This window comes from Spermophilus citellus (assembly GCF_964194105.1).
Source record: "Spermophilus citellus genome assembly, chromosome: 8".
NCBI lineage: Eukaryota > Metazoa > Chordata > Mammalia > Rodentia > Sciuridae > Spermophilus > Spermophilus citellus.
In genome coordinates this window covers 69,363,642-69,391,229 of record NC_138189.1, presented here as the reverse complement: position 1 = coordinate 69,391,229, position 27,588 = coordinate 69,363,642, and the positions used below count along the sequence as shown (strand labels likewise).

At 36.9% G+C, this 27,588-nt stretch overlaps 1 protein-coding gene across 6 annotated transcripts in view; it reads right to left on the bottom strand.

Annotated features, from left to right (window-relative positions):
• Positions 1–27,588, bottom strand: part of ARHGAP24 (Rho GTPase activating protein 24) — a 754,850-nt gene that overhangs the window by 36,640 nt on the left and 690,622 nt on the right. For all 6 annotated transcript variants that reach the window (XM_081303914.1, XM_081303913.1, XM_081303916.1 and 3 more), the window contains one exon: positions 13,151–13,358. In XM_081303914.1, coding sequence (XP_081160040.1) covers positions 13,151–13,358 — 208 coding nt within the window. The remainder of the gene's footprint in view (positions 1–13,150; positions 13,359–27,588) is intronic.

The following is a 27,588-nucleotide window of genomic DNA, read 5'->3' as shown; positions in this document are numbered from 1 at the left end:
TATTAATGTGGCATTGCACACTCTTCCTTCCATAATTATCACAGATTTGATGAATTGTAAGTACCTGATTCTGGAACAAATCACAAAGGATGCAAACATTCTTTTTTCAGGAAAGGCAGTTTCTTCCAATAAAGTCAATAATGTAGAAACAGCTTTGAACCTTATATGGGAGATGAATAAATAGAGGCCTAGTTTTACAATGTCAAATTGCTAACTTACAGAGTTGCAAGGAATTAAAAAAGATTTTCTGGTTTATATGGATGAGTTGAATTAGTATCAAAACAATCGAAGTCCTTACAAAACTTGTCTCTGGGTAGTTCAGCAGTCCTTCATTACAACACAGAAGTATTCTGAGCATATTATCTAGATGATACTATTCTAGTTTCTTAATATGTTTATATAATTGGATGTGGGGACAAAAAGCAAGGAAGTACTAGTTGTCCTTACGTTAAAATAATGTCATGCTCTTCATTGGATGTGATATTCTGTCTCCATATAGACAGATGTTTATCCTGTTAGGGTTTTCTATTTAGATTTTTTTTTCTTTTGGTATTGGGGATTAAACCCAGGAGTGCTTAATCACAGAGCTACATCAACAGCCCTTTTTATTTTTTGTTTTGAGACAGGGTCTCACTAGGTTGTTTATGGCTTTGCTAAGTTGTTGAGGCTGGCTTTGAACCTGCAATCCTCCTGCCTTAGCCTCCAGAGCCTGGTTGGATCATTTTTTAAGCGAGTTCAGAGTAAAGAAGAGTGATGAATCAGATTTACTTAAGAATAAGCAAGATTCTTTTCTTGTTTTATTTATTATTTATTTTGTTTTGGTATTTATTGTTATTATTTGGTTACTATTCTAATCAGCCCAAATCTAGCTTTACTCTGGGAGTAAAATACACCCATATTCATGAGAGTATTTCAGGAGTAGAAAACAAAAAAAGGTACTAATCATAATTTAGATCTGTGACTTTCACAGAATAATGACTTTACATATATTTTTAGTCAGGAATTTTGCCTTAGTTGACAAAAATCTTACTGAGGTGATAAAAATGTTCTGAAACCGATTTATAGTAATGGTTGCCTCACTTGGTAAATTTATGGAAAATATTTTAATTTTATACTTGAAATAGGTGGATTACATGAAATATAAATTATGACTCAATAAATCTATTTCAAAAACATATCACTTTAAGGAATGCACTTTCTTGCAAAAATTCAAGCAGAATTTTAAAATTTTTGAAACAGAATAATTTCCAGTTTATAGAATTTAAATCTACAAAAATAAGCACATAAATATTCTATTATATGACATCAGAAATATCAGCATTCTTTCATTTGGCCAATATTCTTAAAATATAAAAAATATTCTGCTTGAATATCCTTTATCCATTTATTTTAAAAAATTGTTGAGTAACTATATTATGTCAGACATTGTTCTAGGTGATATAGATAAAAAAGTTGACCAAGATTCACTAATTTCTTTACCTTATTTGGGTTCATACTGTAGTTCTGCAAGTTCTAGTAAGTTTTACCTTGTGAGTTCAGAATATTAAATGAATACCTTCAATGACATCCTCATGGTTATGTAGATTCATATTCCCATTTCATTACAGGTATTTATCTCAATCTTAAACATATATTTTTACAATATTATTATTAATTTTTTAGAGATTCATAAACCATTTTCTTATCAGGATTATCAAGACAATCAGAAAATTAAACATTTTAACCATGTGCCTTTTTAAACAAGGGTATATAAATGACTTATCAGCACAAGGAAAGGTAACTCAGCATCAGTAATCATTAGGGAAATGCATCCTAAAACTAACATAAGATACCATTTCTCACTCATTAGATGGGTTAGGAAAAAACTTGAGTAACTGAGCACACCTGTAATTACAGCTATGGAGGAGGCTGAAACAGGAGGATTGCCAAATTCAAGGCCAGACAAGGCAACTTAGCAACAAGAGCCTGCCTCAAAAAATAAAACAAAAGAAAAACAAAAATAAATAAACAAACAAACAGAAAGGAAAGAATTAGGACACTCACACATTGTCCCTGGAAATTGAAAGTATTTCAATCCCTTGGAAAAGAATTCAACAGTTTCTCAAGTAGTTAACACAGATAAGACCCAGCAAGCAGTTTCACACTCAGTTATATACTCAAGGGAAATGAAAACACACCAATACAACAATCTGTGTACATGAATGTTCACAAAAGCATTATACACAATAGGTCAACGTAGACACTATATAAATGTCTACCAACTGATGCATGAATAAACAAAAATATAATAAACCTATTAAGTGAAATACCAATAAAAAGAAACAAACTACTATGCTATATGTTATGATATGGACAAATCTCAAAAATATTATGCTAAGTGAAAGGAGCTGGATGCAACAGAATATTGAATAACTCCAATTAAATGAAAGGTCCAGAAAAGAGAAAACTACAGAGACATATATTAGATTGATTTTTTTTTTTTTTTGCCTGGGAAGAAAAAGGGGCAGGAGGAAACAATAAACATGCACAGCGGATCTTACTGAGGTGATAAAAATGTTCTGAAACAGATTTATGGTAATGGTTGCCTCAGTTGGTAAATTTATGGAAAATCTTTTAATTTTACCCTTGAAATAGGTGGATTACATGAAATAGAAATTATGACTCAATAAATCTATTTCAAAAACATATCACTTTAAGGAATGCACTTTCTTGCAAAAATTTACAATCTGAATTACAAAACATAAAAACACACACTTTCAGAAGATAAAAGTTTACAGGTGTCCTATTTCTTTTAGTGGAAATTGCCATGGAGATTTCAAAGCAGAATGAAGACTTCCTGGATTAAAAATAGTGAATACTGAAGAGTTATGGTTAAGAACTAGTTTCTATCTCATGCAGATTTGAGAATGGGATCCTTATATAAAATGTCAAACTAAATTGCCATTGCTATCATCATGATCACACTTATAATAGTGATAAATAGATATATACAATAATGGCAATAAAACTGAGTATCAGAGCCAGTACTGTAGTTATTCACATTGTACCATTTACCACAGGTGTTTTGTTCCATTTTGATTTATATTTAAGTGAATGAATACAGCAACCCTGTGGGGGTTATATTCATTTTACATAAGAAAAGAGGAGTTTTGAGGAGTAAGTAACTAGTCTCAGGTCATCAACATAGATGATAAATAGTGGACATAGAAATTAATCCCAAACCTACCAATCACCAAAGTCTGAGCATAACTTCTACACTGTCCTTTTGAATAAGTAAACAAACACCAACTGATAGGTACACCAAATACTGAGAAATGTCGTGACAAACTAGGAATTTCTACTCATAACCCTGCTGGGTATCAGTGGAAATGAGCTCAAATTCCGAAAAGATAAACTGGGAGGAAAACAAAGCTTTTTCCTTACTTCAGGCCTTTTACATAAATGACAAGAAGAATAAAACACAAGGAAATGTGACAGATACCTAGTATTACAACATATGCCATGTCTAACATTTAGTAAATACCCATTCATGTGAGTATTTTATGTATATAAGATAATTCCCCTTAAAGCTCATTAATTTTTCAGACACTGGTATGTATATTTATTTATAAGAGGATTTCATGGTGATATATAAGCATTGCTCAAATTTGATAAAAAGCCAAGCATTCAAGAAAATTGGACCTGCCAGTGCTAACTAACAGCCAGATCTTCGTAAAGCATGGTCTATTCCTTAGTAATTAAAAGTACCACAAAACCAGGACAGTGACATCAAATTACAAAAAGGAACATTCATCCATTTTTCATTCTTTTTCAACTCTCATGATGATATCAAAGAGGAAGTACCCATTAGTAATGAAAGACATGGTAAAGGGGTAACAAACAGCACTTGTCAATCTCCATTTTCATCAAAAACCCAGATAACCTTAGGGTGAGAGTTTCAGGAGACAGCTCTATCAAGGCTCATTTAATAACATAGTTTTGTTGTCATCACATTTATGCTGTGTTGACCTTATATTAACATAAGTTTTTCAACTAGAAAATAGAGTTCCCTGTGCAATGAAATTGATAAAGAAAACAGTCAATATGTTTAAGGAAAAATGTCAATAAACAGTACAGGTGTTACAGGGGTATGGTTAGAGTCACAATGGTAGTATCTAAATGACAAAAGTTTGAGAAAAAGGCAATGGTTATCATTCTGTCACATCATTATAAGTATCAAATCTGCATTAGAAAATAAGGAAGTTAAGACTTGCCATAACTAAATTGCTATTCTGGACTTCAAAGGGCTGGCCCATTTTTTGACTTCAGAGAATTATTTAGGATGCTGAAAATAGGCAGCCAGTTGACCATTCATGAACTTGGGGCATGCCTTAGGCAAACCACTAGGACTTTGTTCTTTACCTTTCTAAACCTTCCAGAGGTAAATTCACACCTTTTACTTATGCACACCCCTCAAGGTACCACTTGCTTTTACTTGCCTCCATCAAAACCTATCCTTAGATCTTTCATTTACACTAGGACACAAAGGCTTCCTACTTTTACAGTTTGCTACTGAACTCTCTAGCTTTTGCATTTTTACACAAACTGAGACATAAAGGTACAGGATATACTTTTCAGACTGTCATAAAATTTAGGTCCTTTTCAGCAGATAGGAAATTATGCATTGTATACATCAACTTTACTCTCCAGAAAAATTTATCTCTCAGGGCTGGGATTGTGGCTCAGTGGTAGAACACTCGCCTAGTGCGCAAAGGTCCCTGGGTTCTATCCTCAGAACCACATAAAACTAAATGTTTGGAATAAAGGTATTGTGTCCAACTACAACCAAAAAAATAAAATATTTAAAAAAATATCTCTCCTATCTCACAGTATCATAAGACCTAGGAAATTGCATGGAAATGGAAGGAGACCCTCATTATTATACAAAATTACATATAAGAGGTTGGAGGGGAATGGGAAAAAAAACAAGGAGAGAAATGAATTACAGTAGATGGGGTAGAGAGAGAAGATGGGAGGGGAGGGGAGGGGGATAGTAGAGATAGGAAAGGTAGCAGAATACAACAGTTACTAATATGGCATTATGTAAAATTGTGGATGTGTAACCGATGTAATTCTGCAATCTGTATTTGGGGTAAAAATGAGAGTTCATAACCCACTTGAATCTAATGTATAAAATATGATATGTCAAGAGCTTTTTAATGTTTTGAACAACCAATAAAAAAAAAGACCTACTTACACTAGTCAGAAATAATGTTCCCAATAATGTTGAGAGGTTGATTTATACCCCCACCCCAATTCTTAGGAGAAAACAGAGGCACATCACTTCTCATGGGTATTAGCCCTTTACCACACACTCTGGCAGTGTATAGAGCCTAGATAGTATTTCCAAAGATATGGTTTTAGGACCATGCATATAAGAATTAACTGGAGATTTGTTTAAAATAAAGACGCCCAGCTTGGAGAGTTCCAAATTTAAAACTAGAATGAGGGTGAATGGGGTTCTGGCAACTGAATCCAAAGATATTCCTCTAAATTATTCTTATTCTAGTGTTTGAGAATCTCTCCCATTTCTCTAGTGCACCCCACTCTCTATTTCTCTTTTTATAACTTTTGTGAGTAAAGTCTAGAGTTCTACTGCTTTCCAGATGATTAAATTATGTCTGCCTTTTCTGTCTTCAAATTTCTAGTTGTCCTCCCATCATATCTCTGTTGACTTGCTGCTTGTTTAGTCACAAAAACAAATTTTAAAAAATACATAAAAGGGAAGAAGAGGAAAAAGAGAGACATGGGAATTCAAAACTGGGTGGGTGTCTGGGGTACCTCAGACAGCAGCTGTTTAGTGGGATTCCCGGACAGAGTGTGTAAAATCCTTGGCTTCATACAGCCTCTGTCCTTGCACCTGAGCTGTGTAGTAAGTGCACAGGATTTGGCTGCCCAGCAGTTAATGCTGTGAGATTGACACCCACACTCTATTCTTGACCCTGCCTCTCCAGATCTTCCAAAATGTATCTTCTTTAACAGCTGACACCATCTGGAGAGCTTGGGAAACAAAAGAGCACTCAGTTTCTAATTTGATTTTACTTCTCCTAGATTTCTTTTTTTCTTTCTTTTTTCTTTTTTCTCTTAAATTGAAGCAGTTTAATATAATACATGGTATTTTAACTTTTTTCCAATCCTAAATACAAAGAATAAAGACAAGAATGGCTAGAAACTATGGTACCTGGTTTGGGTTGTTTTGTTAACAATTGACAGGAACTGATAAAATAAAAATTCTTTTAGGTCTATAAGAATGCTCTCTCTTACAAAATCCATTTTTGGTCAGGGAGTCCGTGGGAATATATCACAGCTGTGTAAGTGATAAGTCATGCATATATAGTTCAAGTCTCAAACTTGAACTTTGGAATTGGAAAATAACATTTGATGCAATTAAAGAAGAACAGAAAGTGCATGATTTAATCAAAGCTGGTGCATGTACTTGAAACCCCTCTAAATTCAAATAGTGGGTGCTTCAAAAGCCTTTTTTGCCAACCACTTTTTTTTCTCCTGTAGGATAAAATATTTCCTTTCACTCAAATCACTCAAATGTGAAATATTATCTTCTAAGGCCCAAATGGATTCATAGCTTCAAAAGCACTGGTAGATTCATGAACACAGATGCTCTTCAGTAGAGAATTGATATGTGAAAATCATTGAGAACAATAGAAGCAGAATTAAAGGAGCCAAATCACTGCTATGATGAATTATTATGTGGTCTTTGAGATCATGTTTTGTGAAAACTACTTAGTGATCTGAGAAAATGCTCATGAGATAATGTAGAGAAGGTGAGATGCAAACCCTGCATAATTCCTATACTTTGTATATACACATATATCTGTATTTTGATACATTTATATATCTAAATCTGCATAATTACTGCACTTCCTTATATGCTGTTTATAGCAAGAGCTCTCAGAGTTGCTGAATTTTGAAATACTAATCCTTCCTTCTTATGTTCTTCTGTATTCTAAATTGTATATAAATCAAAATATATTTTTTTTTTGGTACTGGAGATTGAATTCAGAGGCACTCAACCACTGAGCCACATCCCCATCCCTATTTTGTATTTTATTTAGAGATAGGGTGGCACTTAGTTGCTTAGTGCCTCACTTTTGCTGAGGCTGGCTTTTAACATGACATCCTCCTGCCTCAGCCTCCTGAGCTGCTGGTATTAAAGATGTGCACCATCATGCCTGCTTCAAAATATAATTTTAATACTATTTTTAAGAATCTTAACACTTTATACTGTTAGAATTTTAAATATTTTAAAATGTTATTAGAAAAAGTTTACTTTAAAAATCAAATATCAGGGCTTTAGAGTTATTATATCAATGACTAAGAATGGTTTTGGAGAAGAGCTGTGGGAACTTCTTTCCAGATTTTAATACATATATTTTAACAAAGATAAAAGAGAAGTTCTTTTGTCTCTTTGTGAGAAATGAGCACTACTGGAACAAACAGGGAAAAGTATCTAATCATTCTCATTTTCAATTATGTTTCACAGTGGAAAATTTCTGTAGTTTTTCTTACATTCTGATATTAATTCAAAGCATTATGTATAATCTGTAACACATAATGCTGTGTGTATAACATACAAATATATACATACACATTGTACATTAGATGCACATGTGTGTGTGTTTACACACATATACTTATGTATATATAAAATCATTTTTCTGGTGAACATTGGTGAGATTAACTGGAACTAATGGATCCTTGGCAGTTTGTCTCCACTTGCTAAAGACTGAAACATGATTAAGGCTTTACCACGTGAAATATCAAACTCGGTCAATTAACCAAAAAAGTGGATGGGGCAAAAAGTATATTTAAATAAGGTCCTGAAAATATCTTCACCATCCCTTGAGAAATTACAGATTTTTCTTACCCTTATCTGATTAGCTCATAATTACATTTGGCCACAAATATGCTATTTTTTCCATTTTAGGTCACTGCTTTTGGGTTTTTTTTTTTTTTTTTGTATCAACATAATCCAGGAATATGCTTATCGGCCTGCCTGGGACTGAGATTAAAAACATGACAATTACTTATCAAAAGGAGGATACTGAGGCTGCCATTGTGAGTTATTTTTTGGGGAGGGGGGTACTGGGGATTGAACTCAGGGACACTAGCCCACTGAGCCACATCCTCAGTCCTGTTTTGTATTTTATTTAGAGACAGGGTCTCACTGAGTTGCTTAGCACCTCACAGTTGCTGAAGCTGGCTTTGAACTCACAATCCTCCTGCCTCAGTCTCTCAAGCTGCTGGGATTACAGTTGTGCGGACCATGCCCAGCAAGAGTGACGTTTTTTAAATATGTAAATAAATGTTTTTTCATTTACTTGCTCAGCATCTTTCAATAGATAACCATTTCACTTAAAAGAAAAACTAAAAATCTTGCGATAGTTTGTGGACCACACAGAATCAAACATTTCCAGCTCACCTGTGTGTACATTGGTCATCACTCACTGTGCTCCTGTCACGATGGCTTTCTTTATGATCTTGGAATAAGTGAGGCTGTGCCTGTCCCTAGGCCTTTGCATTTGCTCTTTTTCTACCTGGAAAGTGCCTCCACTATATCTGAGGTATGGCAGGCTGCTTGTCACTCAAGTCTGAACTCAAGTGTTACATCGTCAGGAAGGAGATGAGTCTCTCCACTGCTTCTCTCACTACTGCATGAGCATGTCACCCTCATCATGCTATAAAATTATTTCTGTATTCACTATTTATTGGTTATCTGCCCACGACTAATAATGAAAAACCCAGAACAGAATGGACCTTGTCTGTCCTATTCACAAGGAGCAGTGTCTGACACAGAAAACGCTCCATTGTTATTGTTATTTGTTGAGTGAGGAATGAATAAAATAGATTGTCTCCAAATATGACTATGAATTTATACCAACTTTGCATATCCATCACACGAATTCTACTGAGAAGTAAAGTTAACTTTCTACTTTTTAAATCTGGGCTGGTCTTGTGATTTGCCTTTGATCAAGAGTACTCAGTAGATGTGACATTTTGCCAGTTCTAGGGCTAGTCCCTAATAGATCTTATACTTCAATTATTGCTGCCTTAAGTCCTAAGCTGCCACAGAAACATCTCCAACAATTGGATAACAGGTGGAGAAGCCAAAGATAAAAGACTGCAAAGAGAAAGCAGAGTCTAACCAGCCATCAGCCATTCTGGCTGATCCACCTTAGCACCAGACTAATATGCAAAGCTCTCTAGGATACTGAGCCGCACGAAACCTCTGCAAACAATATCACATGGAACAGACACAAGGTATCTCTGCCATGCATTGCTGCAAAGCAGGATCCAAAAGGATCAGTGTGTTTTAAATCGAAAGAACTCCAAGTGATTTTCTCTGCAGCAAAAGATACCCGAAGCAGTCATTCCTACCAGAAACTGGGTGTTGATGCAACAAAAATCTAAAAATACAAGTATTGACATTGGAACCACACAGAGTAGAGACAGTTGGTAAAGTAAGAGTTGGAAGAACAGTGAAGGAAATGATATTACAAGCTAGAAAAAGATATTTGCTTTTTCAAAAGTACTAAAAAATGAGTGAGATTAGTGACTACTGTAACTTGGAACATGGAATACATTCCTGATGAACTTGTGACTTTGGCTGAGGAGGTTTTCAGGCCAAATGCCAAATGCACTAATAGGCTTCTTTGACTTGCATATGATGGAGTAGTGTAAGAGAGATGAGCTGAAGAAAGAACTGCTTCATTTTGAAGAATTTATTAAAACTATAGTGGCCCTAGGATAATAACTCCAGTTCGTAAAAAATTCTCAAAATAAGATATGTCCACAGGAAAAAAAAAAGTGGTGTTATCAGTAAAACGTGACTTAAAGGTAAGCACCTAATGATGTGTTGACTGTAAAACCCTCATTAAAACTTGGAAAGACCCATCACCTCACACATTTCTCCTGGCGATACAGTGTGTTGTTATATTTTCTTCTGTTAGTACATGAGGCATTTTACACAAAAATACATACATACATAATTAGGATCACATTTTAAATAAAGATCTCAATATTTCATTGTCATCCAATAGTTACCAGGATGTTGACTTTTGAGATAATTGCTTATAGGACACATCTATTATTATACGATCCCTGAAACACATAAAAATCCATCCATTCTCCCATATTAGAAAAAAAAAATTAAGAACCGAATAATAAAATCCCATGGCAAAATAAGATTTTTTAAAATTTGTTTTTAGATGTGTATGGAGCTTTATTTTATTCATTTATTTATATGTGGTGCTGAGAATCGAACCCAGTGTCTCACACTTGCTAGGCAAGCAATTTACCACTGAACCACAACCTCAGCCCAAATTAAGTTTCTAATTAATGTGCTTTTCTATCATTTTACCTGCATGAATGTAGTCCACATATAAACATTTTAAAAGGATACTGAAACTTATTATCTCATGAGTTGGTAAAGTAAGAGTTGGAAGAACAGTTCATTGTAGAGGATGCTATATATCCTATCCTATCCTATTCTCTATTCTGAAGAAGCTAGTGACAGATTTCTTTCTAACGTTAGTACTAGAAATTTATTCACCCTAGATAACTCATGGTTTATTTGTTGTGGACAGTCCTCAAGTAAGTACTACTGATTTGTTTTTCTTTTTCAAAGTATAAAGTAAAAACACGTGGTTCCTCTGCATGAAGGATGTCTTAGTCTTGAAATTTGTTCTCTGATGTTAGTTTTGAATTCATTTTTTTTAATCTTCACATTTTTTTTTCTTTCAGAGGAAATTTATGGATTTTAAAAAGCAATCTCTAATGTTTTCTAAAAAGATAAGGTATTTTAACTAATTACTGATCTTGTCTTATTTTTTAGTTTATCATTGCGGGCTATAATTTGGATTTTAAGTGTTTCCCAAAGGCTCGTGTGTTAAAGCCTTAGTTATATCAGCTTAGTATTCCTGGGAGGGTTGGAAACTTTAAAAGGTGGAGCCTATGGGGAGGTCTTCCAGTCATGCAGGCATATCTTTGATGGGGATAGTGGAACTACAGTCCCTTCCTCTTTCTTCTCTTTTGTGGCCCTTCCAGGAAGTGAGTGACTTTTCTTTGTCACACACACCCCCACCATAATGTGCTGCTTTACCATGAGCCATAAAACAATAGACCTACTGATGATAGATTGAAACTGGCAAAACTGTGAACCAAAAAAAACTTTCCTCTTTTTAGGTTGGTTTCCTCCAGAATTTTGTCATAGTAATGAAAACCTAACACATCATTTAATTCACATTTTTCTAAAACTTTAAGTATGTGATACTTTATTATATAAATTCACCATGAATGAATTAACTGTACTCACTTTGGGAGAAAATAAATGAGTTGTCAATTTTTGTTGTTATCAAAATCGTCATAAACAATCTTGCACTCAAGTTTTCCTTCACATATCTTATTTTTTTCTAGAAATGGAATTTCCTGCTTAAAAGGTCTTTGAATTATCAAATTATTTTAGAAAGATAAAACAAATCTGGATTCTTGCCATTCGGGTGTCTACCTCAAGTGCGTATCTTGTCAGCACCAAGTATTGTCATTATTTAGAACTTTGTTAATGAAACCAGTAAAAGGGTATTACATGTTTAATGAACATTTCTTGGCTTATTAGGGAGATTCTACACTTTCAGTGATGCTTCCTTCATCTCATGTTTTCAAATATCTTCTTGCTTATCTATACTGTTGAGCAGTATCTATTCACATCCTAATTCTACACTTTTTAAGATAAGTAATATTTAGTGTGGTGCTGTGGTCTGAACATTTCTTCTATATAAATGCATGTGTTGGAAACTTATCATCATCCTGATGATATTAGGAAGTGGGAATTTCTAGGTGTTTTAATCTTGATGGTAGAGCCTTCACAAATGGTACTGGTGACATTATCCAAGAGACTCCACAGAGCTACCTTATCCCTTCTACCATCTGAAGATTTAGAGAGAAGGTGTCATTTATGGGGCAGACAGGAGGCCCTCAGCAGACATATCATTTGCTGATATGTCTGAACATTCTAGCCTCCACAACTGTAAGAAATGAATTTCTGGTATTTATAAGTCACTCTGTTTGTGGCATTTTATTAGAGCAGCCTGAATGGATTGTGACAGTAGGCAATTTCTAACTTTTGAGTATAAAGATTATTCCTACCCACAAAATGCCAAACTGAGAATCTCTCCTAAGTAAACAACATAAAAATTGAAAATACTTATGTGATTGTATATCTCCTACAATAATATTTATAATAGTGAAAAAAGTCACAAGTAAATGTCCATTAATATTGAAGTGGTTATAAATAATATACCTGTAGAGTAAAATATTTGATTTTAGAAAAAGAGGCTTATATAAGTTGCTACTGATAAAATGTTAAGTAAAAATATATTAGAATTAAAGGGCATTTAAAACTTTTAATATGGAAAAAAATTCTGCTATATAATGTTTAATAATGTTAGTTAAAAATATTTTTTTTTCTACTAAAATTTTAAAAGGAAAGAGAAGGAGGTAAATCATAAAATATTTAAAGTATTGACTGTTAACTTTTGGAGTTAGGGATGCTTTTTATTTTCTTTTTTGGAATTTCCATTATTTTGGGAGTTTCACCATGCTATACTTCTCCTAGTTTCCTTCTTAATCCATACTAGATTAACACATTTATTTTAAAACATCTGTTTATAACTTCATTAAAAATAGTTATTTTCAGTTACATTGCCAACAACCTAACCTCTACTTATCAGTTCTTTTAACATCCCTTAACTGAAAGAATTAAATGAAAACACCAAATAAGAGAGGAGTTCTGTTTCACGAGTTCACTTTTTCAAAAGGAAAAGTTTCATTTAGCTTTAGTTTAGGACCAAAGGAAAGGAACAAATAATAATGTTTTAAGAAGGAGAAAAAAAATGTGGAAGAGAAAGACATCTAAAGTGGCACATTTTTTTTTTTTACTTTGTAACTTAATAATAAGCAATCCAAACTGTGTGACCAAATAATTCATCTTTTAAATTCTTACCACACCAATTAAAGTTATGCTATAGCTTAGTGCATCCTTTCAGGGCAGCCTAATTTCTCAATGAAGGATGGTTCGTACAACCTTGACACGTACCTGTCAAAAGATGGCTTCTCTCCACAATCGAAGGCATCCTGGAGCTCCTTGACAAGATTAGCTTGGCCTGGCAGGCGGAAGAGACCCTCTTCTTTCAGCCCCCTTTGTCGGATAAAGTCCACACACTGCTCCACCAGCATTGGAGCCAGACGGTTCCCATATCTCTTCTCGTAGCGGACAGTGTCTTCTAGTTTCTGACCAAAAATACCTAGAAAAAATAAGGAATCACAGTAAATTTGAGTAATTTATCTCTTCATATTTTATTTTCTTTTAAAATTCAATATCCAGGAAAAACAAAGAGTAGCATGCTAGTGAGCACTGGACATTTGTATTTCACATTATTATACAACCAAATTCATGTTTAATTCTTCAAATGGAAATGCTTTTCCTAATGCTGCTCCTTTCTGCTGTACTCCATCTGTAGCTCAAAGCCAACATAGAAATACTAAGTTCAGGATATTCACTTTGAAGTAAGAACTATAATATACGTAATTTGAATTTGAGGGTTTCTTTTTCTTTGAGGAAGGGATTTAAAAGCTAAATGGAGAAATTTTTTGAATAGTCAAATTTGACTTTGGTTACAGTTTTGTCTGTATGCTCAATTTGAATTTGTAGTTCAAACACTGTTCATTTCTCTTTTCTCTTTTTGTTTTTAATCAAGTTGTAATGCCATGACTGTAATTAAAGTGATAACACTAGGTAAAGAAAAACGGAATGTTCTGCCATATAAAATATTCCAGACAATGTTTGCTCCTTACAACATTAAGCTATTAATTTATTTGGAAGGTGATAATTAAGTTATGAAGTGGTGAATACTAAAAGTGGTGAGGTGGAGTCATGGTGGTTTGCTCTGGCAGAGGATATGTTATCATTTACCTTGTCTGAAATAAAGGGCAGGCAGATTTTTAGTTTTATTGCTGACTTTAAAATATCTACAAACAAGACATTCCTTGGTGTACGACCCTGGGACTGAACAGCCTGAGTATTCTACCCTTGGTATCCCATTGATAAAGAGACAATGATTCTAAAATATATTAATATTAGGCAGTAACTTTGCAAAGATGTTCAACTTGTGAGAGAAGGTGAGATGGGGGCAAATGTGTTACTTCAACTTTTCCCCATGAAATGAATATCATTAAATAGTTTTAATGATCTAATAAGTTTCATAAAAAGCGGAGAAAAAGAAATGCTATGTGTTGAAATCTGGAATCCTCCAAAATGTTTGGGAAATTATTTAACAGTCATTAGGTTAAGGATTTATAACAACTAGAGATACTTTGCTTCTCCACCTATAAAATAATTTATTTATGGATTCAGGACTGCCAAACCATCATAGTCTAAGCAATAAAGACTTGCCACCAAAGGGAATGTTCTTAGCCTAGATAAATACAATAACAACAAACAAAATGATTCTATACCTAGTATCAATCTAGTACTAGAGGAAGTCATATATATTTCTTTTAGGAAGCAAGGTTGAGTGACCTAATATTACTCAAGCACATACAAAACAGATTTTGTAAAGGATATTTTTTTTTAAGGAAAGCAAAGATTAGACAAGGTAAAAGCTTTATTGAGCTTAACCTGTAGACTTTAGAATAAGCAGTTCCTTGATAATGGCATATCAAACATTATTCAGTAACTCAACAGCCTCACACTCCTATTTTCTTTTGGCATCACTACTTGAGAAGGTAGAGAAAAAAATAACTTCTCCCACTTCTCCTACAGTGAGGTGACGTTAAGGAATGGTGCTGCCAAGAAGTCTCATGGTACCTTTAGGAAGCTTATTTTACTTGGGGAAAAGGAAACCAGAATTGCCAATATCTCCTGTTTTCTGTCTTTCTTTCTTTCCTTCCTTCCTTCCTTAGTACTGAAGATTGAACCCAGGGGTGCTAAACCACTGAGCCACATCCTCAACCCATTTTATTTTTTTTTATTTTGAGAGGCTGAGGCTGGCTTTGAACTTGTGATCCTTCTTCCTCAGCCTCCAGAGCCAATGGGATTACAGGCATGTGGCACTGCGCCCAGCCCTGTTTTTTGTTCTTAATGAGCTAAGAGTGGGAAAGTATAACTTGAAGAGAAATCAAGATGTAGTTATCAAAAGAAAGGTAACAGATTCTGGGTGGTAATAACAACAACTACTACAAAAAGCAAGGCAAGTGTGAGATAAAGAGGTATCAACAAGAACTCTGGGAGGACCAGGAATTAGGGCATGTTTTCTCTTCAGGGTTTGGAGTCATCACTTGGATACATATATTTTTATTCAACCTTTAATTGATATGTTAAAAACTATACATATCTGTGGGGTACTTTGTGAGGACTCAAAGCAAGTACACATTGTGTTAAGACTTAAATAAGATTAAATGTATCTATTTCCTTAAACATTTATCACTTACTTTTAGTGAAAACATTGAAAGTCCTTTATTTTAGATTTTCGAAATGTACTGTACATTACTGTTACTATAGTCATCCTACTGTGCAACAGCACACCAGAACTTCTTGCTCCTAGCTAACTGTAACATTGCAGCTATTGATTAACCTCTCTTCATCCCTCTGGTATAAACCATTCTATTCTCAACTTCCATGAGATCAACTCCTTTAGATTCCACTTCTGCGATCATAGGGTACTTGTTTATCTGTGTCCTGCTTATTTCACTTAACATAACAATCTCAACTTTCATCCATGTTGTCAAGGAAAGGATTTCATTCTTTTTATTGCTAAAAAGTATTCTGTGGTATATATTTACTACATTTTCTTTATCCATTCATTGGTCCATGGATGCTTAGTTTATTTCCATTTCTTGGCTATTGTTTACAATGCTGGAATAAACATGGAAGTACAGATGTCTCCTCAGCATACTGATTTCATTTCCTCTGAGTATATATATACCAGCAGAAGGAATGGTGGTAATTTGATTTTTTATTTTTTGAGGCACCTACTTATTGTTTTCCATAATGGCTGTATTCCCACTGCCAGTGTACAAGGGTTTCCCTTTTCTCCATGTCCTCTTGTTATCTTTTGTCTTTTTGATGATAGCCATTCTTACTGAAGTGTAGTGTCTCATTGTGGTTTTGATTTGCATTTTCCAGATGACTAGTGATGTAGAGCATTTTATCACATACATGTTGGTAATTTGTATGTCTTCTCCTTAGAAATGTCTATTTGTGTCCTATTGCCAAATTTTTAATCAGATTTTTTTTCTATTGAGTTATCTGGGTTCCTTATATATTCTAGATATTAATATCTTTTCAAATATATAGTCAAATTGCAAATTTGCAAGTATTTTCTTCTATTCTATAGGCTGTCTCTTCACTCTAATTCCCTTTGCTGTGCAGGAACATTTTAGCTTGATGTAATCCCATTTATCTATTTTGCATTGTGGATCTTGTGCTTTTGAGGTCTTATCCAAAAAAATTCTTGCCTATTTCACTGCCCTGAAATGTTTCCCCCAAGTTTTTTTATTGAAGTTTGATAATTTTGGGCCTCACATTTAAGTCTTCAAACTAATTTAATTTCATTTTTGTAGCTGATAAAAGATAGGGTCTAGTTTTATCCTTTTGCATACAGATATCCAATTTTCCCAGTCCTCTTTATTTAAAAGATTGTCCTTTCTCCAATGCAAGTTCTTAGCATCAAAAATCAGTTGCGTGTAGACGTGAGGAATGACTCCTAGGCTCTCTATTGATCTTTGGTGTCTGTTTTATTCCAATACCATGCTTATTGATTATTATAGCTCTCTAGTATATTTTGAAGTCCTTTTTTTCAATTATAACTGTCACTTTCTAATAATTTATAATATTAGTAAATTCTTAAAGTGAGTAAAATAGTTATCTTTCTTATTCTTTTAAAAATGAGAATAGTTAAGCTCTACTTAGTTATGCCAGGAATGCCACCAGTAGTTCACCTGCATTTCTCTCAGGTAAAGTTCACAACATCCCATGAGTTCACAGCACCTTTACTATAATTTCATATCCAAGGAGCTTGAACTAGGAAACACACAGCTAGTAACTGGAAGGACCAAGATTTGCTCATGGTGGTGGGATTTCAGAATCACACTATAGTTTTATAACAGCATAATGGCTGAAGACAGTGATAGAGGAAGAAACCTGCCACTTTCTAACTTTCTGATCTCTGCCCCTCCCCTCACTATGCTGAGAAAATGTGAATTGTGGGAAAGATCAGAAGAAAAAAATGGAGAAGGAAAAATCTGAGACACTTCTGTGAGCATGCTGCCCAAGGGAACAATTTACTTATGTAAATCTGATGCCTGTTTAGCATTAGTATATAAGAAAGGAAAAACATGTAGAGATTTTGCACATATGTTTAGAAATTCCCATGGAAAATTATAGCTTTCTTCTGTAGGATTGGTCTTGCAAAAAATTAGTAAGTACTTTTAACAGGTGTGTACTCCCAATTCTGAGGCCTTGCAAATAGAATGTGCCCAGAGTGTCTGGCTGGCAGTGGTAGGTATGGGTCAACCTCCTCCATAAGAATATCCTTTGTGAGGAAAGTTATTAATGGAGAAAATGATTTAAAAAAACACTTTATTTAAAATTTTCTTTGAATGAGCATTGAAATTTCAAATTTTAAAATGAACAGAAAAGCCCAAAGGTCCTATGCTATCCCTAACTAGCAGCATGGGAAAAGGACACATTGATTAGTAGATTATTAACAAAATTATTCCCTGTGGTGTTGGTTATGCAAACAATCAAATTATGCCCATCTCTCTTCCTGGTGAGGTTTCACACTCCCTGACAGTACTGTCCCTGGAATTTCTGGGTGACAAAGGTATGCCATGCATGCTTCCCCTGAAAGCACATGGTGCCATAAAACATTAGCCAGGAAGTGACTTTTTGCTGGACTGAAAAAGTAAATCACACAGGTGAATTTATTATACATGTGGGAAGCTCTTTCATCTGGAGTGTGTAAGACAAATTCCTAACACCTTCAGGATCTGTGAGACTTCTCCTTAACATATGATTCATGCACCCAATAGCTTGGGGCAGCCTGTCAGGTTAGAGAGTATGATCGGATTAATATATCCAAATTCCATCCTTTCTAAAAATAAAAAAAACAAATACAAATGTTCTTGGACACACCATGCCCTGTAGGTACATAACAATACTCTTTGCTCCTTGATTCCTAGTTAAGCATGACTCTGGCTCCATGTCACCATTTTTTATCCATTTGTAATCTATTATTATTTGACTGATTCTGTCATTCCACTAAGTGGCATTTTCTGACCCATCACCAACAACTTCCTAATGGCCATATGACTGACAACCATGTTTGTGTTTTTTATTACTTTATGCCTCACTTCCCCTAAAACTCTCAATCTCACTCTTATTCCTGACACTTCCTATTTACATAGTTCCTGCTTCTTAGAAGATCCCAGCCTCTTGCTTAATGATGAGACCTGTAGGATTGGTCTTGCAAAAAATTAGTAAGGACTTTTAAGAGAATAGTTAAGCTCCATTTGGGAAGATGGCGGCTAAGGGAGTGCATCACCCCCATGTGCCGCGTCACTGTGCGGGAGAATGACGAGTTAAAACAGCTGAAGGCTGTCTTGTTGGGAATTTCCAGCGAAATTGAGGTGCTCCTGAATCTAGTGGAGGGATTTTTATCGCGTGAGGATCAGCGGCGGGGGCTCGGTCGCGGGCGATTTCTCCGCACGGAGGGTCGCACGGCTTGTTCGACGGATTGCCCCGCGGCCGGAGTCGGCGATGGCGCTGGGAAGCGGAGAGGTGGTGGTGAGGAGGTGCAGCGCTGAGGATTCTGTGGGCTCCTGCCAGCGGTGGAATGGCTGCGCTCAGTGCCTAGTTCTGGGTTTGAGACGGAGGAGGGAAGCGGTCCAGTTCCGTTCTCCACACCGGTCAGTCCACGGAGGAGGCCAGCGGCCGCCATCTTGGAGAGCTGACATAATCATCCCTGTTTTCTACTGATCTCAGCTCATTCAGCTACGGAGCAGGTGATTTCAAGCTGTTATTTGCCTGCATCTCGCAGACAGATAGCTCAGGCTCAGGGCTAGAGAACCCACGGAGACGGATTCTTGGAGCTCGCCCCTAGCAGAGCGTGCTCCGAGCTCTGAGCAGCCGGGTTCTGGTTCCCGGAGCTGCTTTGGTCCAGGGCTGGGGAACCCACGGAGACTGCTTCTTGGAGCCTGCTCCTAGCGGACCGTGCACCGAGCTCTGAGCAGCCGGGTTCTGGCTCCCAGAACTGTTTTGGCCCAGGGCTGGGGGAACCTGTGGAGTCTGCTTCTTGAAGCCCGCTCCCAGCAGAGCGTGCACCGAGCTCGGGGCGGCCGGGTTCTGGCTCCTGGAGCTGCTTTGGCCCTGGGCTGGGGATCCCGCAGAAACTGCTTCTCGGTCCAGGTCCTGCTGGGTGATGTGGGGGCCAGAGAGGCAGAGTGGAACTGCCGCCTGCACCCAGAACAGGCCAAGTGACCCGCCAGCGTGGTATCACATCACCCCAACTGCAGCTGGGGCCAAAGAGAGCAGCCGCCCACGCTTGGATCAGGTCCAGCGACCCGATGGCATGGTAGTCAAGTCACCCCATTTGGAGTAGGGGCCGAGCAGAGCCGCCGCCCGAGCCAGCAAGGTGGGCAGACCTGCGACCCACCGGCGGGACAGGCCCGGTGGCCTGCCAGCGTGGTAGACACGTCGCACCGATTAGAGTGGGGGCTGAGCGGGGCCACTGCCTGTGCCTGGAAAAGGCCCAGCGACCCACTGGCGTGGCAGACAAGTCACCCCAATTGGAGTGGGGGCCGAGCAGAGCCGCCGCCCGAGCTCGCAAGGTAGGCAGTCCGGCGGCCCACAGGCGGAATGGGCCCAGCGGCCAGCCGGCGAGACAGACATGTCACACTGGTCGGAGAGGAGGCGGAGCAGAGCTGCCGCCCGTGTCCGGAAAAGGCCCAGCGACCCGCTGGAGTGGCAGTCAGGTAGCCCCATTTGGAGTGGGGGCCGAGCAGAGCTGCCGCCCGAGCTCGCAAGGTAGGCAGACCTGCGACCCACCGGCGGAACAGGCCCAGAGGCCTGCCAGCGTGGTAGACACGTCACACCAATTGGAGTACGGGCCGAGCAGAGCCGCCGCCCGCATCCAGATCAGGCCCAAAGACCCGTGGGCGTGGTAGTCACGTCACCACAATTGGTGTGGGGCCAGAGCAGAGCCGCCACCCGCGCCCGCAGGGTGGGAAGACCTGCGACCAACCGGCAGAGCAGGCCTAGAGGCCCGCCAGCGTAGTAGACAGATCACCCCAATTGGAGGAGGAGCACAGCCACTACTGGCTCTGCAAGGGAGATTTTTCAACTATACAAGACCAATATAAATAAATAGGGGGGAAATTTCAAAAACACAACAGTTTTACCAAGCAGAAAGAAACGCGAGCAGTATGAAAAGACAAGGCAAGAAAGGACCACAAGCAATGCAGGTCAACTCAACGTTAGAAGAGGTAATAGCTGCAACAGATGGAATGTCAGATAAAGAATTCAGGATATACATGCTTCAGATGATTTGGAATCTCAAGGAAGACATGAGACAGCAAAATCAGACAATGAAAGATCACTTTGACAAGGAATTACATAAACAAATCCAAGAAGCAAAGGATCAATTATACAGGGAGATAGAGGTAATAAAAAACAAACAAATAGAAATCCTAGAAATGCAGGAAGCAATAAACCAACTTAAAAACTCAATTGAGAATACTACCAGCAGAGTAGAACACTTAGAAGATAGAACATCAGACAATGAAGACAAAGTATTTCAACTTGAAAAGAACATAGACAGCTCAGCAAGACTGCTAGGAAACCATGAGCAGAACATCCAAGAGATATGGGATAACATAAAGAGACCAAACTTAAGAGTCATTGGGATACAGGAAGGCATGGAGGTCCATACCAAAGGAATAAACAATCTATTCAATGAAATAATACGAGAAAACTTCCCAGACTTGAAGAATGAGACAGAATCCCAAATCCTAGAAGCCGACAGGACGCCGAATGTGCAAAATCATAAGAGATCCACACCTAGACACATTATAATGAAGATGCCCAACATACAGAATAAGGAGAGAATTTTAAAAGCTACAAGAGAAAGGAAGCAGATTACATTTAGGGGTAAACCAATCAGGATAACAGCTGATCTTTCAACACAGACTCTGAAAGCTAGAAGATCCTGGAATAACATATTTCAAACACTGAAAGAAAATGGGTTCCAGCCAAGAATCGTGTATCCAGTGAAATTAAGCTTCAGGATGGAAGATGAAATTAAAACCTTCCACGATAAACAAAAGTTAAAAAATCTGCAGCTAGAAAACCATCTCTTCAAAGCATCCTCGGCAAAACATTACAGGAAGAGGAAATGGAAAATAGCAATGAAAACCAACAGTGGGAGGTAGGACAGTAAAAGGGGGAAAATAATCAAAGAAGAAAACAAATCAGGTTTAGTAACATTAATAAACAAATATGGCTGGAAGAACAAACCATATCTCAATAATAACCCTAAATGTTAATGGCTTAAACTTACCAATTAAGAGACACAGGCTAGTTGAATGGATCATAAAACAAGACCCAACAATATGTTGCCTACAGGAGACACATTTGATAGGAAAAGATATACATAGACTGAAGGTGAAAGGTTGGGAAAAATCATATCACACATATGGACTTCGGAAACAAGGAGGAGTGTCCATACTCATATCAAATAAAATAGATTTCAAGCCAAAGTTAATCAAAAGGGATAAAGAGGGACACTACATACTGCTCAAGGGAACCATACACCAACAAGACATAACAATCATAAATATATATGCCCCAAACAATGGTGCAGCTATGTTCATCAAGCAAACTCTTCTCAAGTTCAAGAGTCTAATAGACCACCATACAATAATCATGGGAGACTTCAACACACCTCTCTCACCACTGGACAGATCTTCCAAACAAAAGTTGAATAAGGAAACTATAGAACTCAGTAACACAATTAACAACCTAGATTTAATTGACATATATAGAAAATACCACCCAACATCAAGCAGTTACACTTTTTTCTCAGCAGCACATGGATCCTTCTCAAAAATAGATCATATATTATGTCACAGGGCAACTCTTAGACAATATAAAGGAGTAGAGATAATACCATGCATCTTATCTGATCATAATGGAATGAAACTGAAAATCAATGATAAAAGAAGGAAGGAAAAATCATGCATCACTTGGAGAATGAACAATAGGTTACTGAATAATCAATGGGTTTTAGAAGACATCAAGGAGGAAATTAAAAACTTCTTAGAGTTAAATGAAAACTCAGACACAACATATCGGAATCTATGGGACACATTGAAAGCAGTTCTAAGAGGAAAATTCATTGCTTGGAGTTCATTCCTTAAAAAAAGAAAAAACCAACAAATAAATGATCTCATACTTCATCTCAAAATCCTAGAAAAAGAAGAGCAAAACAACAGCAAAAGATGTAGAAGGCAAGAAATAATTAAAATCAGAGCTGAAATTAATGAAATCGAAACAAAAGAAACAATTGAAAAAATTGACAAAACTAAAAGTTGGTTCTTTGAAAAAATAAATAAAATAGACAGACCCTTAGCCATGCTAACGAAGAGAAGAAGAGAGAGAACTCAAATTACTAGCATATGGAATGAAAAAGGCAATATCACAACAGACACTTCAGAAATACAGAAGATAATCAGAAATTATTTTGAATCCTTATACTCCAATAAAATAGAAGATAGTGAAGGCATCGATAAATTTCTTAAGTCATATGATCTGCCCAGATTGAGTCAGGAGGATATAGACAACCTAAACAGACCAATAACAATTGAGGAACTAGAAGAAACCATCAATAGACTACCAACTAAGAAAAGCCCAGGACCGGATGGGTAAACAGCAGAGTTTTACAAAACCTTTAAAGAGGAACTAATACCAATACTTTTCAAGCTATTTCAGGAAACAGAAAAAGAGAAAGAACTTCCAAATTCATTCTATGAGGCCAACATCACCCTGATGCCTAAACCAGACAAAGACACTTCAAAGAAAGAAAACTACAGACCAATATCTCTAGTGAACCTAGATGCAAAAATCCTCAATAAAATTCTGGCGAATCGGATTCAAAACCATATCAAAAAAATTGTACACCATGATCAAGTAGGATTCATTCCTGGGATGCAAGGATGGTTCAATATATGGAAATCAATAAATGTTATTCACCACATAAATAGACTTAAAAATAAGAACCATATGATCATCTTGATAGATGCAGAAAAAGCATTTGACAAAGTACAGCATCCCTTTATGTTCAAAACACTAGAAAAATTAGGGATAACAGGATCATACCTCAACATAGTAAAAGCAATCTATGCTAAGCCACAGGCTAGCATCATTCTGAATGGAGAAAAATTGAAGGCATTCCCTCTAAAATCTGGAACAAGACAGGGATGCCCTCTCTCACCACTTCTGTTCAACATAGTTCTCGAAACACTGGCCAGAGCAATTAGGCAGACGAAAGAAATTAAAGGCATAAAAATAGGAAAAGAAGAACTTAAATTATCACTATTTGCAGATGACATGATTCTATACCTAACAGACCCAAAAGGGTCTACAAAGAAACTATTAGAGCTAATAAATGAATTCAGCAAAGTGGCAGGATATAAAATCAACACGCATAAATCAAAGGCATTCCTGTATATCAGTGACAAATCCTCTGAAATGGAAATGAGGACAACTACTCCATTCACAATATCCTCCAAAAAAAATAAAATACTTGGGAATCAACCTAACAAAAGAGGTGAAAGACTTATACAATGAAAACTACAGAACCCTAAAAAGAGATACAGAAGAAGATCTTAGAAGATGGAAAAATATACCCTGTTCATGGATAGGCAGAACTAACATCATCAAAATGGCTATATTACCAAAAGTTCTCTATAAGTTCAATGCAATGCCAATCAAAATCCCAACAGCATTTCTTGTAGAAATAGAGAAAGCAATCATGAAATTCATATGGAAAAATAAAAGACCCAGAATAGCAAAAACAATGCTAAGCAGGAAGTGTGAATCAGGCGGTATAGCAATACCAGACTTCAAACTATACTACAGAGCAATAGTAACAAAAACAGCATGGTACTGGTACCAAAACAGGCGGGTGGACCAATGGTATAGATTAGAGGACACAGAAACCAATCCACAAAATTACAACTATCTTATATTTGATAAAGGGGCTAAAAGCATGCAATGGAGGAAGGATAGCATCTTCAACAAATGGTGCTGGGAAAACTGGAAATCCATTTGCATCAAAATGAAATTGAATCCCTTTCTCTCACCATGCACAAAAGTTAACTCAAAATGGATCAAGGAGCTTGATATCAAATCAGAGACACGGCGTCTGATAGAAGAAAAAGTAGTCTATGATCTACATACTGTGGGGTCGGGCTCCAAATTCCTCAATAGGACACCCATAGCGCAAGAGTTAATAACTAGAATCAACAAATGGGACTTACTCAAACTAAAAAGTTTTTTCTTAGCAAAAGAAACAATAAGAGAGGTAAATTGGGAGCCTACATCCTGGGAACAAATCTTTACTCCTCACACTTCAGATAGAGCCCTAATATCCAGAATATACAAAGAACTCAAAAAATTAGACAATAAGATAACAAATAACCCAATCAACAAATGGGCCAAGGACCTGAACAGACACTTCTCAGAAGAGGACATACAATCAATCAACAAGTACATGAAAAAATGCTCACCATCGCTAGCAGTCAGAGAAATGCAAATCAAAACCACCCTAAGATACCATCTCACTCCAGTAAGATTGGCAGCCATTATGAAGTCAAACAACAACAAGTGCTGGCGAGGATGTGGGGAAAAGGGTACACTTGTTCATTGTTGGTGGGACTGCAAATTGGTGCAGCCAATTTGGAAAGCAGTATGGAGATTTCTTGGAAAGCTGGGAATGGAACCACCATTTGACCCAGCTATTCCCCTTCTGGGTCTATTCCCTAAAGACCTAATAAGAGCATGCTACAGGGACACTGCTACATTGCTGTTCATAGCAGCACAATTCAGGATAGCAAGATTGTGGAACCAACCTAGATGCCCTTCAATAGATAAATGGATAAAAAAAATGTGGCATTTATACACAATGGAGTATTACTCTGCATTAAAAAATGACAAAATCATAGAATTTGGAGGGAAATGGATGGCATTAGAGCAGATTATGCTAAGTGAAGCTAGCCAATCCCTAAAAAACAAATGCCAAATGTCTTTTTTGATATAAGGGGAGTAACTAAGGACAGAGTAGGGAGGAAGAGCATGAGAAGAAGATTAACATTAAACAGGGATGAGAGGTGGGAGGGAAAAGGAGAGAGAAGGGAAATTGTATGGAAATGGAAGGTGATCCCCAGGGTTATACAAAATTACATACAAGAGGAAGTGAGGGGTAAGGGAAGAATAATACAAGTGGAAGAAATGATTTACTGTAGAGGGGGTAGAGAGAGAAGATGGGAGGGGAGGGGAGGGGAGGGGGGATAGTAGAGGATAGGAAAGGCAGCAGAATATAACAGACACTAGAATAGCAATGTGTAGATCAATGGAAGTGTAAATGATGTGATTCAGCAATCTGTATACGGGGTAAAAATGGGAGTTCATAAACCACTTGAATCAAACTGTGAAATATGATATATCAAGAACTATGTAATGTTTTGAGCGACCAACAAAAAAAAATAATAAGTTATTGATTTAAGAGGATGAAAGTTACCTCTGTAATCCAGATTTTTCTTAATATAGATTGAATTCTAGCATTCTATCAAAAAAAAGGAAAAAGCAGCTTTACATGTATGAAGACATGAATTGGTGTGAGCATATTTTATATACAAACCGAGATATGAAAAATGGTGTTCTATATGTGTAATAAGAATTGTGATGCATTCTGCTGTCATTATTTAAAAAATAAAAGCAATTTAAAAAAAAAGAATAGTTAAGCTCTACTTAGTTAAGCTCTACCTAGTTTAAGAATTATCTGAATTCTCTCCCCAGCCTTATTTTCACTTCACCTTGTACAATTTCTCTCCTGAACTCAATGAATCTCACAGCATATAAATTGTTCTCAGATTTGTATCTTAATTTGGGCTATTGTTATAATTCCTAACATTAGATTTCTAAATGTACATTAAACATTTCAAAAAGGACATAATCAAAACATTCTCATACATCAATGTTTTAAAACAAGCTAAGTCATTTTTCTTTAAAATATTTTCTAATTCCTGCAGTCTCAATGTTGGTTATTGGTACCAACTGTCCACACACATCATTGCATTGCCATTTGAGCGTCAACCTAGATTCTTCTTCCTTTCATGCCATTTACATAACCAATCTGTGTTAGTCAGCTTTTTCACCACTGTGACCAAAAGATCTGATCAGAACAATTTTAGGGGAGGAAAACTTTATTTCAGAACTCATGGCTTCAAAGTTCTCAGTTTCATTCTTCAGGGTCTGAGGTGAGACAGAACATCATAGCAGAAGAGTGTGGCAGAGGGAAGCAGCTCACATGGTGATCAGAAATCAGAGAGAGAGAGAGAAAGAGAGAGAGAGAGAGAGAGAGAGAGAGAGAGAGAGAGTCTCTCCACTCTCTAGATACAAAATATATATCCAAGAGTCATGCCCCCAGTGGACCACTTCCTCCAGCCACACCTCACCTGCCTCCCATCAGGGATCAATTCACTGATTAGGTTAAGGCAATAACCCAATCAAATCTCAAACCTTCTTGCATTGCCTCACATGTGAGTTTTGGGGACTCCAAATCTAAATCGTAACAGTTACCTACAAACTCCTGGCTGCTGCCTAAGTGATTAGATGATATTTTTTATATGAGTTTTTGAAGAACAGATATCTCAACCCAGAAAAATGCTGCCACACTGGCCTATCTTTGCAACCAAACTCTTTTTCATGAAATAAAGTTGTCATAATCTGATTTTGGCCATTAAATCAAGAAATGTTTAGGTAGCACCTGTTGTATGCCAAGTACTGTGTCATATCCACTCTCAATTTTGCTGTATCCTCACAAACAACAGGTTCTCAAACTATACTGAACTATTTGTTGTTTTCTAAATAGAGCAGATCATGTCTTAATGTCCTGTTGGTGTAGGTAGCTCCTGCCTTCATGAATCAGACTAGGAAACCTCATCCTGCTAGCTCCAACTTACAACGTCTCCTGTGTCAAGTCCTTACTGACATTCCCTCAATCCCCAGCTCAGCTTCACATATTTATTCTTTGATTTCTTAACACATTGTTTTGTAATTATTTATTTAGATGCCCATCTGTACTGGACTAGTCCTTCAATCTTCAAAAGAGAATTACTTGCCGGGCATATTGGCACATGCCTGTAATCCTAGTAGCTCGGGAGGCTGAGGTAGGAGGATTGCAAATTCAAAGCCAGCAT